Below are 13,964 nucleotides of genomic sequence, written 5' to 3' on the forward strand. Positions count from 1 at the left end.
CCCGAGACTCCAGGATCATGACCTGAGCCAAAGGCAGTCGCTTAACCAACTGAGCCACCCAGGCGCCCTGTATTTTCATTTTTTTAAGTGACTATATATCTACTGATTAAGTAGGAAGACTTTGAATAAACTGCTTTCTACTAAAAGGGGATTTATCTAATTGTTTTATATTATCAAATGGAGATTTATATACGCTGGAAACATTATAATACCTATATGGGCATTACAAAATCTCTATTGCCTGTTGACAACGAGACAAAATTTTTGTATTTTTGATTAAAAACAAAAAACTATCTGGGTTCTCAAAATTGCAAATTTTCTTAAAAGTTATTGTGAGAAATATTCACTGGTATTTACAGTTGTGGTGAAGGTTCTAATTTAATTACCCAGTGAAGAAGGTTAAGGCAAAAAAGATATATTATTTATAAGACAGAGATCTATATTTCTCTGGTGACCTAAAGGTGCATTTCCATTATAATACGGGTGGAAAATATCTATTTTTGTGGATGGTGAAACTGAGTCACATTGAGGTGTGTGTCATCCTTCTGTCACAGCAGTCAGAGGAAAGCAAGGAATCTAGCCCAGGGCTTCTGCCTGTGGTTCTAGTCACTAACCCTTTTCAAAAGCTTCTTTTTAGAGATATGACTTTTAAATCAGACAGCTGGAGATCAGTTCCTCCTTAGCTGTCAAGTTGTGAGCTGTGTGTTTTCCTGCCTGAATTGTTGACCCCACTTAGAGCAGAAGAATTGTAAGAGATGTGCCCTTCTCTAGAACTCTTGGGGGGAAAACACAGGGGCCTGGCAGGGAGAAAGCCTTGGCAAGTCACCTTTAAAAGATGTAAAAAGAATTTTCATGGGTATGGAGAGCTGGGATAAGGGGTTTCCTTTTACATTTTGCCATATTTCAGATAGTAGACTGTCTATATGCATGCATACACGTACATACATACGTACAAACATATACACGTATTTTTTCTTTAAATAAGATGCAAACACCTTATCCTCCATGTTAATGCAGGTCAGTAAAAATCTGAAGTGTATAATGGAAATTACTTTTACTCAAAATAGTCTGCCTCAGCTGTAGTTACAGAAGCTAGATAATCACTCACTGGCCCCCAGAATTTTTTCCCCTGCTCATTCATACTTGAAGTGTCTTTGTGGTGGCATAGAGCCTCGGAATCTGCCCTCGGAGGTGAAATGCATGATTTTCATCCTGAGGAGCGTAGGGTAGTGGCCATGCCTCCCCACGGTGTAGAAAGTGCTTGGGTACATGTGCTCTCAAGATCAGTTGTGATTTGCAGGAAGTACAGAGTATGTTGGTCCTCATTACGTCAAGGGATCGCTACAGGAATGTTGCAGAGGAGGGGAAAAGTCTGAGAAACGCTGGGGTGCTAGAGCCAGATTTAGATGACTTACCAGTTTTGTTCTGATGAACTGCCCCTTCTGCTTCTCCTCCTCCTTTTTCTCTTCTCCTGTGCCTGTTCTTACCCTTCTTCCTCATCTCCTGGCGTCTACACGTGTGAAGCACTTATTTACTTGCTTGGCATTGTGCCAAACACTTCACATATTTATCATTTCATCTGATTGATACGATTTCTTTTCTCAGTGGAGTGGGAGCGTGACTCTAGATTTGGCCGGTGATGTTTACTTAAGGTCGAAATAGGCAGTTAGGTACTCTTTGCCAGTTGTACATAATGATAATAATGTAATGGCCCTCACCTCGGTGTTAACGTGGCTATGGTGATTTTACACATACGGCCTCAAACCCTACCCCACCACCTACTCTTCAGCCGATGGACGGATTTAATTGACCATCCTTTGCTCTAGGCAGCCTGAAGGGAGAGCTACTCAATTTGCTCTTGACTATAGTCATTAGCATGAAGTAAACGAGAATTTTTGCTGTCTTGGGTGTCAATGTTTATTTTTATGTCTTCTTCTGAAAAACACTCAGTGATAAAGAATTTTGATTTCCATGTAGGTAGTGATCCTGAAATTAACATAGATCTAATGCGATCTGTCATCAGGAATTTAAAACTAGAATTTTTTCACATCCTCCTAGAAATGACTTTCCATTTTACCTCCTTTCTAGAAAGGGCTTACATTTGCTCATTCAAGAACTAAAAAATTTGGTCAAAAATTATTCCTACATATGTTACATTTAGCAGGAAAAAAATCTATGCAGCGGTTATCAGTAGATAGGCTTCAGTTAAGTAATTTATTTTAATACAATTCTAAGTAATAGTTTCTAGAAGTCAAAGAAAGTTATATATTGAAAGTTATACTGTTGTTTCTTGGAACAACACATCTGATAGGTGGAAAACTACTCTGTTGAAACATGACTTCCTTTAAACAAAATAATAGAGAGGTTCTAAAATATAAGACTTCCAAATAAATTTATTTGTGAAATAACAGATTTTAAAGCATCAAAGAATGCTCATTTTATCTCAGTTTTCTACTGAGGCCTTATACAGCATTTATTTTTGTTTGTTGGATTTAAATCTGGACATATAAGAAACCTATATTTATGGGAAAAGCCAGGATTTTGCTTACTGAATACATCTTCTTAATCTGGGGAAAAGGATCTATTGAATGGGTTTAAAATTATAAGTAAATTTATTAATCAGAAGTAGCAGAAGCAATATTCTATAGTATACACTTTGCCCTTTAGTTCAATCTGATCAGGTGAAAGCTGCTTGATTAGTAAAAACATGCTTTTTTGAACGCATTCTTTTTTTTTGATAACTAGAAATTTATACTTCTTTTTTTTTACTTTTTTATTGTTATGTTAATCACCATACATTACATCATTAGTTTCTGATGTAGTGTTCCATGATTCATTGTTTGTGCATAACACTCAGTGCTCCATGCAGAACGTGCCCTCTTTAATACCCATCACCAGGTTAACCCATCCTCCCACCCACCTCCCCTCAAGAACCCTCAGTTTGTTTTTCAGAGTCCACAGTCTCTCATGGTTTGTCTCCCCCTCCGATTTCCCCCCCTTCATTCTTCCCCTCCTGCTATCTTCTTCTTCTTTTTTTTTTCTTAACATATATTGCATTATTTGTTTCAGAGGTACAGATCTGTGATTCAACAGTCTTGCACAATTCACAGCACTCACCATAGCACATACCCTCCCCAATGTCTATCACCAGCCACCCCATCCCTCCCACCCCACCCCCCACTCCGGCAACCCTCAGTTTGTTTCCTGAGATTAAGAATTCCTCATATCAGTGAGGTCATATGATACATGTCTTTCTCTGATTGACTTAATTCGCTCAGCATAACACCCTCCAGTTCCATCCACACTAATAGACATGACTTACCATGATAGGGTGCTTTCTGTTTGTTTTTCATCATTACCAAATCCATGGCAGAGAAAGAGAGAGTTGCAGCATTTTCAACCAGGAATCATCGAGATACAAAATGTGACCTATTATGGCTCAAAAATGACAATTAACTTAACCTATATTAGGTCATTTTCTCCATTATTATTACTTGGTATTCATAGACTATAATCATGATATTATAATCAGTATTTTATAAGTGTTCTTACCAGATCAAAAGTAATACCATAATAATTCTGGATTATTGGGGTCACTAAATATTGGTAAAAGAAGATTCATAGATTAAAAATTGCCTACTTAAAAATATCTACGGTATCATTTGCTCATAAGATTTTCTTCTTTGTTTGATTCTGTTGTTTTTAGTAGCCTTTAAGGTGAGATACAGTTTTAAGTGTCTCGTCCCTCGAAAATCAACCCTTGTAATATCGTAGCATTATTGCCATAGTGCCAAGTGGACCTAGATCCTAAGAGATAATTTTCATGCTGGTGTGCTTTCACATGAACATGGGATCATTGGGTATTGTTTGTCCTGTAGATGAGCGGTAAAGATCAAAGTTCTTTAATTCCTCCAAAGACCTCATGACTGTATAGTAACAAAGCATCGTGCTTTGAAGAATTAAGAGAAAATAGCGGTATTTACCCAATGGCCTAAGTTTCATCCTTTGCTTTTCTAAACATGATTGCTGCTTTTGAAAAGTGTCTTTTGCATTTCTCTTAAGGAAAGAGGTAACGACCTGTCTCTTTGAAAGAAAAGATGAGAAGACAAATAACTTCCCTGATTATTGGGCCTGGGGCACGGTCTTGAACCTGTGAAATGCCAAAAAGAATCTGTGAAGCCGTGTAAAAGTCAGGGGAGAGGCTGATGGGGGGGGGGGTCTCGGGGCAGAGAACACAGCTCTTACTCGGTTCTCTGCTCTTATCGAAGCAGGTGTCATTACTGAATATCAGGCCCTCGTGTTTTCTCAGCTTCTGCCTTTTCGGGGATTTTTAAAAAGAAGATAATAATAAGATCGCAAGCCCATCCCATAATTGTAGGCCAAGTGGAGTGCTCATTTTCACATTAGAGCTTGTGCAATCTGGAGGGGAATTTGTTTAGTATTACTTGTGAGTTGGTGGATCAGATAAAAGCCAGTCAAGTGGAAGAGAGGACTGTGTGAAGGGTTCTGGCTCTCCTGGTAATTTCGATGCTGCAGGCGTTCCTCCAGTCAGTTAATAGATTTCCCCAGCTCCTTTATGCCAGGTGAAAATTTCCTCATTAAGGGGAATTTATTCCATTTCCTTTTATCATTTATTATTGAAGACTAAGTGTGAGTGGAGGAAGTTTCAGAGATGACAGGGTAGAATTTTAAACAACAACAACAACAAAATCTACATTGGAAGTCGGAGAGAGACAGGAGAAAGGCTCGTATTGTTTATAAAACCAGAGAACACACAAGAGACTTCCCGCCGTAGAAGCTGAGCCATGCTGTCTTAACTGTTAAAAGATTAGGGCAGAGTGTGTAAAAGTCTGATTGTCTGTTTTTAAGGGGTTTTTCCTCCTAAAATTTCAGAGCTGTCATTTTGTGCTACTAAGTAGAGAGGAACTGAAGATTATGAAAAGACTAGCATCACAGCTATTTGGTGTTTCTTTGTGTTATTGTTTAGATTCTTCTATGCAATAATGGAAGTGTAACCTTTGCAGTTTGCCCTTGAGCTCTGAAGGCAAGGAAAGCTGGGAGGGGAGAGAAAAGTTACATATAAGGTGTGTTTTCGAGGATGCAGTGAAGATCAACACAAACATACTAGTACACACACATACATACCAAATATCAGAAGGATACTTTATTGTACATACTTTAAAACTGAGTGCTTTTGTGCAATATGCTCCATTCAGCTGATCACATTCTTGCTTGATATAATGCTCCCTTGATTTACAAAATAATATAAATGGAGCATTCCCTATTGAGGCTGCCAAAGGCAGTTTTGAATTACAAATTCAGCATTTATATTTCTTTTAGTAATTATTCTATTTTGAGTTTGTTCCAAATTAAGGTTTTTATTTTCCTTTGGAAAAATAGAAATATTATAGCCCTGTCCCTAAAATAAGCTTTCATCTAACTTGATTTCTTAAAAAAAGAAAGTCTCCCTCTGATGGAAGTTCTTTTTAGCAGGCAAAATGGAGGACAGCCCAATGTGGGCAGATAAAGATGAGGAGCATGTATTTGAATCTCTACATTGTTAAATGAGCTTTATGTTCACTTAAGATTATTCATCTTGCATTTGACTCTGAAGAGGTTTAACCTTATCTAAATCACTGGCCCAAAGCTAATGAATCGTGTCTTCAAACTGTCTCTTATTTTATTTTATTATATATTTTATTATTTATAAAATAAAATTTTGTATCAGAACAAGTAGGGAATAAAGTCAATTTTCTTCCCTGTGTAATGACATGCTGGCCAGCTCTGTGTTATGCAAAAGCAGCAGAGAGAGTGAATAAGGGAAAGAAATATAGAGAGCGGCTACCTACCTGCTTCCTGTCTTGGAGTTCGGGATACCCCACAGAATTAGGGTAGCACTGAATGTGGGAAGGGATCTAATTTATCCATGTCTTTGTAACTGCTGTGCTGGGTCAGAATCAACATGTATTTTGTCAGTGAGGAGGACTGAAATGCTTTACACTATTTCATGAACATGCCTGAAAAGTAGAAATTAATAACCAGAGAGATTATAAATAAAATACTATAGAAGATACATCACTTTGAACTTCGTATGAACATACCTACCTAATATTTGCATTCAAATTAAAATAGATGAACATGATTATATTCATATGCCATTCCAATTTAATATACCCTAATTTTCAAGATGTTTAAAAATGTCATATCATGCTATTGATCTAGGTATTTGAAGATTGAGCAAAAGTTAAAAAGCTGTTTTGGGCTCACCAAGAAAATACTCTGGGAATCAGCTTGTGAGCATGCACTCTGCAAGTCTGGCTTGATAACATCTGTTTTGGAAATCTCACCTCGTATGAATTGAGGGGGTGCCTATGGAGAAGTAGTTTTTAAGCTCCATTCTGAAATTCTATCATTTGTGACTCATTATTCTGTGTTACTGTTGCTCTTCTCAGGCATCCCCTTTAAATAATGAAAACTCTCTGGTGTGGGGATACTATGGGGAGCAGTAATGATTGAGTTAGTCTTAGTGACAGATAGCTGTTTTTTGCCACCAGAGCTGAGCACAGAATTAATTCACTTTATTTTTTATGCACGAGGCCAATTCTATCAATCAGTCTTTCTTTTTCTTTCTTTCTTTCTTTTTTTATTTGCTTGTCGGTAAGAGTACAATTTTATTTGGTGAGTCGAGGAGGAAGACTTTGCATATTTGCTGGAGATGTCTTTATATGCTCTATTGGACTCTTTGGTGGAGAATAATAGGAGGAATTATGCATATTTCAGTAATAGAAAAGACTGCACTGCTGAATGTGGACAAAACAAATGCAAATATATTTCATCCCTAATATAAATGTGAGGAATCTAAATGTTTTTTTTGTTTGTTTAATACCATTATTAATAATTTTCATTTAAAGCCATGTAGCAACCTTTGAAGAATTCACTGATATTCTTTATAAGAAGAAATAAAAATAAATCATTCAAGGCAAGGGAAAAAAAAACATGACCCAAAGAGCTCGAGATAAATATATTACTTCTGGTTATCTTTGGACTTGAAGAACTTGCATTTTTGCTAGTCCGTAGTCATAATTACAGGTGTAATGGCTCTTTTCAAGGCATATTTCCTAAGTGTGTCTGGATTACTGCTTTTCAGGTTAGGATTTAGTCATTTAAGTTAGTGTGGCTGCTGATATAGTAACATAATATGGGTTTTGCCTCAGATAGTTATTGCAATAATAAAGAAATGTTTTACTGAAGATCTGTTTATTTTTATTTTTTTCTTTTACTACTATCTCACTATTATGGGAAAATATTCTAGCAAGTAGCTAGAAAAATCTAAGGGTAAGAATTGGCTTAATGTTATATGTACAGTATTTCTCCACCTAACTCAAGCTTCATACTTATGTTTTTAACAAAATTGCAGATCACAGAAAAAATGTGTAGCCTTTCACCATGCAGGTAAACATTAATATGATTTATCTTTCCTAAAACTCACAATTAAATATATTTATTTAAAAAGAACATCATGCATAGTTCTAATTTAGAAAAACGGCTTATCAAGGACTTCCACTTTGAGGCTGAATGCACACTTGCACATAAACAAATGAGCAATTGATTTAGGAACATAATCTTGGCAAAAAAGTGAAAATATGCATTTCCAAAACAAATAGCAACAAACAAATTCTTCTTCTGCTTTTGTCTCAATTTTTTTCTTTTTTGCGAGACTAAAGATAAACACCAGAAACTTGGGTGTTTCAAAAGCCCTCAGGAGCTCAGCAGTCATCCCTTGGGTAAGGCCTTTCCAGAGTTCCCAGTGGCAGCTGGGAGCATTTCCCCTGAGCCCCAGCCTTCTCTTGCATACATTTTCTCCTCAGCACCTCTCACAGTGCAGGCACATCGATGGTTATTTGTTTGCCTCCCAATATACTCTGACCTCCCTGAATGTAGAGATTCGATATTTTATCTCTCCATCATTAAAATAGGTTGCACAGAAATAAAATTAAATAAGATAAAAACAGAGAGGGAGGCAAACCAGAAGAGACTCTTAACGATAGAGAGCAAACTGAGGGTTGCTGGAGGGGAGGTGGATGTGGGGAATGGGGTAACTGGAGGATGGACATTAAGGGGCGCACTTGATGGAATGAGCACTGAGTGTTATATGCAACTGATGAATTCTACCCCCGAAACTAATAATCTGCTCTATGCTAACTAAATTGAATTTAAATAAAGAATTTTTAAAAATAAAATAGGTAGCACAGAGCCTGAGACACGGCATGTTCACTAAGTGTTAAAGCACTGATGTAAGAATGACAGTGAATGTTGCCCCACCTTCACCATTCATAATTTTCTGCTAACTACAAATCCTCAGTATGGTTTCTATACCTGCCATGCCCATCACGGTCTCAAATTATTGCAGACACAGTTGCCCTTGCCTATAGTATGTCTGTCAACTTCTTCCTCCATATAAAGCGGACCTTTCTTTATGGCTCTGTTCTCTTCCCTCTACTGCCACAGTATTTCTCCACTACATCCACTCGCATTGTTATCTCTTTTCTCTGACCTCACATTGCACTACACAGCTTATCTCTCCATAAAATGTTTTGAATTGCTCTCTATCATTGCATTGTCTCAAATATTGTTTTGTATCTTCATGAGCAGCACTGTGTAGGTAGAAATTTCCGTGACGATAAAATATTCTGTAATCTGCACCATCTAATACAGTAACAGAACCACTGGCCACATATGGCTAATGAACACTTGAAATGTGGCTAGTGCAATTGTGAACCTAAAATTTAATTCTAAAATTTTTTAATTAATTAACATTTATAATTTAAATAGTCACATGTGGCTAATTGCTACCATATTGAACAACATCGTTCTAGAGCATGAAGCCCAGTACTTGGCACCCATAGCAAGTGACTAATAATACTTAATGCAGATTATGTTCAAGAATTTGACAGGAAAATGTGTTGCTCTGGGAGAATATTTATCAAATACTTGGGGAGCTTAAAAAATCAAAATGAGATATTAAATTTATTGGGAAGAAATAATGAATTGAGAGACAGAAGGAAATTTCAGTGCCTTAGAAAAAGCAAATTGACTAGGAAGAGACATAGCTGTAAAAACCCAAACTAATACTGATATCCAAAAACCAGAGAAATAGCTATTAAATATACCAGCTTGATTCTCTTCTCTAAACTCAGAATATGAATTAATTAAAGAAGATTAAATAGAATGAACAAAATGCAATAGATTTAATTCAACTACATTCTATTAGCAGAATTTCAATGAAAATGTTTTATTTATTATTAGATCTTCTGAGAACATACTGTTATATTTTAATTTCATTGTATTGACTATCAGACTGTTATAATTGAATTTTATTGTATTGACTATTGCTTGAAATAGCTGGCCCGTAGCTATTTAGTTAGATATACTTTTACAGAGGTGTTTTATTCTTCTGTACCTTGGTTTTTTACATTTTTTTTTTGGTACATTTTGAATTCTAGTTACAAGCTGATTTCAATAACTTTGTCTTTTCTATAAAAGCTGTTGAAGTCCAGTTTCCCTTATTCACTTAATAAATATTTATTGAATGTTGTCTGTGGACTAGCCTGCTAATCTTTGGGAATGATCTGGTAGATGTATTCTTTGTCATCATGGAACATGAATCTAGCAGGAAAAAAAGTCAGGTTGGTGAATAAAAGCTAAGAAACATTAAAAATATTGGCACTATTGACATGCTAAGTAGTATGGTTCCAACTCTGCTCCTGGCTCCAAGCAAATGAGTCAGTGAAGAGCCCAGGAAGATCTATGGGTGAGGGCAGACCGAGAAATCTTCATGGGTGAAACTTGGCTCTAGTTGACCTATAAAGAGTGGCTGGGAGTTGGGGAGCAGTTGGGTAGGTAATAGGAATGTCAAAGTCATTACAGGTGAGAGAAACAACACAAATACTGTCTTGTCGACATATGCAGATATGTGATATTAGTAAATAGGGACAGTTTATGGAGAGTATACCCAGTCTGACACAATGTTGGGATTCCCAGGTGAAGGTGATTCCTGAAGAACCTGTACATAAAGACGAGAGCATAGGTCAGACATTAGAGAAGGAGCTACAGATTTGAGAATTATTGACTACTTATGCTGCTTGAGCCAATGACAGTGGTTAAATTTAGAGGGAGAGAGAAGGTAGAACTTTAGTCTTAAATCTGGTAACAAAAAGACAGAGCCTTGGGTGGGGGAGAAAACCAGTAAATAATTTTTGTGAATTAAAAAGTAGGGTGAGCAGCAACTTATCAGAGCCAGAGGAAGGTATCTTTAAAGAATGAAACATCAAGCAGGTCATATGTTGACAGGTTGAGGAGAAGAAACTTGAGAAAAGTTTCCTAGATTTAGTAAGAGGAAGGCCCATGGTTATTTTGAAAGAGGAGATCCATTAAGACAGTAAACGCAAAAGCCATTTTTTCAGGAAATAAGAGAAGAAGGCACCAGAAACCACATGTTTGGAAATGTCAGCATTGAAAATACTGAAAGATTTCATAGAGGCTAGAAGATTCAGTGGGCTATTTATTTGTGCATTTTTAAAAGATAGGAGATCTAAACATGTTGAAGATAGAAAATAAGGAGTCTTTGGTGTTTTTGAAATTCAACAGTTCACTGGTCCTTATTGTGTCTGTTCTAAACTTGACTCTCTCTTTTTCATTAAATCCTAGTGAGTCCATTACAGAAGAAACCCTGAAAAAGTCAAAGGAGATTGGGTTCTCAGACAAGCAGATTTCAAAATGCCTTGGGCTGACTGAGGCCCAGACAAGGGAGCTGAGGCTAAAGAAAAACATCCATCCTTGGGTGAAACAGGTAAAGGAGTTTCCCTTTCCTCGAAGGGAGAAACATAGGCACCAGCTCATAGAGCCATTGCCAATAGAAAGAGGGGTGGAATTAAAAAATGATTCGGGCGCCTGGGTGGCTCAGTTGGTTAAGCGACTGCCTTCGGCTCAGGTCATGATCCTGGAGTCCCAGGATCGAGCCCCGCATCGGGCTCCCTGCTTGGCAGGGAGTCTGCTTCTCCCTCTCCCGCTCCCCCCTCTTGTGCTCTTTCTCTCTCTCACTCTGTCTCTCAAATAAATAAATAAAATCTTAAAAAAAAAAAATAAAAAATGATTCTACTTGTCTAATCGATGCCCATGATGCCACCAATTTTATTCAACACAGGATTGATTTAAGCTTAAAAGGGAAAGGTTGAAGGGGCACTGGGATGTAAAGGTCAGAGGGAGTACGTGGTTTTCTCTGCCTAAATGAAAAAAATCCAAATGACCTCTCCTTTACTTTTTGACCCATGTGCAAATATATCTGTGATAAGATAAATCCTTAGTGTAGAGGAAGGACTTGAAATACCCTAGTATGGTGGCTGACCTCTTGAAAAGAATAGTTATCTCTTTTGGCACTAACTTTTTACAGGGTGATACTTTATTTTAAGTGCCCCATCATTATGGTTCATTTAGTATTCATTGTGATAGGGTTGGGTATAATGAGCTCATCTAGTATCCATGGCAATCACACAATAACTTTCATAGGTGTACCATTGTGGTTTTTTTTTTTTTTTGGACTTTAGTAGAGGGCTGCTTTGGCTTAAAGTACCACCAGCTGGTTTTTGTCCTTTAGAATCATTGACTTTTCTCCACGTGCTCAGGTGGCAGATGCATACCCTTTGGTCTCAGGTTTGATGCTGAATATATTCTAGTCAGCAATTATCTTTCTTCCTTCTCACCTGCCTTACACTGGCCTGCCCTGTTGGCCCTGAATTCTTGCTCACTAAGCTGAGCTCCTGGCCTTAGAGAACTGAATTGATTTACTTTTTCCAAATATGTTCAATGAGACCTTGTCCCCTTCCCCTCTTCCCCATGCTTTAAGGTATTTGTGTCATCTCATTCTCAGTGCCATAGGTAACTTAAATCGTATGCATTAATATGCAAACCAAAGACATTCTTACATATAGGTCATTTTGCTCTGATTTGAGCTGCTTTAGATAGCTATCTGGGTAAATCTTCCTGGTAACGAGTTGACTGACCATTTTGCTATGTACATGAAAAGTACTGCTGTAATCAATCAGTGACGCTCTGGGGTGTGCATTGTTATTTATTGCTCAAATGGTAACTAGATTATATCATTGTTCCTCCGCCCAATCTCATTTTCAGAATTAGAAAGTAATTGAATTGTACCTACCTTTTTATCTGTCTTTGTATCTGATAGTAAGAGGCATTAAAGGGATATGAACACAGCCCAATTTTTTTATTCTTCAAAAAAAATACAACAGGGAATAAAATCCCAATTTATTTATTTATTTATTTTCTCTTGCAGATCGATACACTGGCTGCAGAATACCCATCAGTAACAAACTACCTCTATGTTACCTACAATGGTCAGGTCGGAACTGCCAAATTGCTACATGCAGAAAGCTCTAGATTTAGTAAATGGTCCACAATGCGGGAATATAATTTTTGTGTTTTTGTTTATCTAGTAATCTTGTATTAAAAATGACATCGTGTGGGTCAGATGTGATAATGTCTGTCCATACTCAATCTTTTCAGAACTGCCTTAAGATGGTGAAATCAAACAAGTAAAAATATAATAAGGATAACAGTTACATGAACATACAATTATGGTGTGTTCTCATGGCTATTTAATTAAAAAATATTGAACTTAGTTTTTGTGACTAAGTAGAGCTTATACGTTATACTTAGGAGTTCCCAGAGACTAGTAGAGGATACATGTCAATGAGAGAAAGAATGAGAAAGACAGACTCAGTGACAGGACAAAGAGTTTAATTAGATTGAAGAATAACACACAATAATTTCTGTGTCTTTTTTTCTTCTCAGGAGCATGATATCAATTTTGATGACCATGGAATGATGGTGTTGGGCTGTGGTCCATATCACATTGGTAAAGTGATAACTTATATTTACATAAGACTTTATAGTTCATATAGTACTTTTCACACATGTTCATTCTATTATTCTAAGAACTATGAAAACAGATGCTGTTATAATAAGTATTTTGCAAATTAAGAAACTGAGGTTCAGATAGGTAAAGCCCAGGTTGATATGGCTATTAAATGGTACAAGTGAGACTCAGATGCAAGTCTCAACTGTAATTCCTTCTCCTGTTTCACCATGTCCCCCCTTTTATGTTTTTATCTTCATGAACTAAATTGAGCCTCTCACTGAGGTTAGGGAATGAATTACACTTTGACCTTTTCTCATCTGGCACAGTTTTACGCAAAGATTTAGATTTGCTCAAGAACTTCATATATCAACCAGAAATTACATTTGTAGATGAGATCTGTGAGTATATGACTTCTGTTGATATCGAACGCAAAGAGCTTTTATCATTGGTGCATAGACAGAGCATTATATAATTTAATTAAAATGTTCTCAGCAGAAATTGTTACACCTCACCCAGTCACTTAAAATTAGACATTTAATAACATTAATATAATAATCATAATTTACAGTTACAAAGTATGTATTTAAATAGACAATGGTATTTCTCAACAAGTGTATTTAACATTTAGTCTCACAAGTTATTCTAGTATGGAAATGATGAAATACATAATTTAAAATGTATGTAGTCTTACTCTGTTACTTTAAACATAGTTTATTTTAGGTTTTACAATTAATCAAGTGCTTCAGGATCTCCTACTTCAGCAATCTTTGGTCAAATATTGAAGTAGGTTGAAAGTGTTTATATCTTTACCCCTTTAGTTATCTTAGGCTAAATGGCCTGAACACCTCCACTAGGACCTGCCGTTCTCTTCTGTAGACCTTTCTTCCTTCCTATTCAAACTTTACCTAATTTATGTAACAATTCTGCATTACCTTAGGACTCAGGGAAGACTAACTAGGCTGATAATCAAGTATATACTTAATTGATAGTGAAAGTTGGCATGCTACTATATTTGGATAATTATTGTTCT

General features: G+C 36.6%; 1 protein-coding gene across 1 annotated transcript in view; it reads left to right on the forward strand.

Annotated features, from left to right (window-relative positions):
• The window catches only part of CPS1 (carbamoyl-phosphate synthase 1), a 355,746-nt gene that overhangs the window by 302,669 nt on the left and 39,113 nt on the right, over nt 1-13,964 (forward strand). The window contains exons 30-32 of the mRNA XM_054506025.2: nt 10,708-10,849; nt 12,350-12,415; nt 12,868-12,931. Of these exons, the coding sequence (XP_054362000.1) occupies nt 10,708-10,849; nt 12,350-12,415; nt 12,868-12,931 (272 nt within the window). The remainder of the gene's footprint in view (nt 1-10,707; nt 10,850-12,349; nt 12,416-12,867; nt 12,932-13,964) is intronic.

The sequence above is a fragment of the Mirounga angustirostris genome, unplaced genomic scaffold (genome assembly GCF_029215605.1).
Source record: "Mirounga angustirostris isolate CCGP_5_RB_7025 unplaced genomic scaffold, mMirAng1.0.hap1 SCAF_3, whole genome shotgun sequence".
Classification (NCBI taxonomy): Eukaryota; Metazoa; Chordata; class Mammalia; order Carnivora; family Phocidae; genus Mirounga; species Mirounga angustirostris.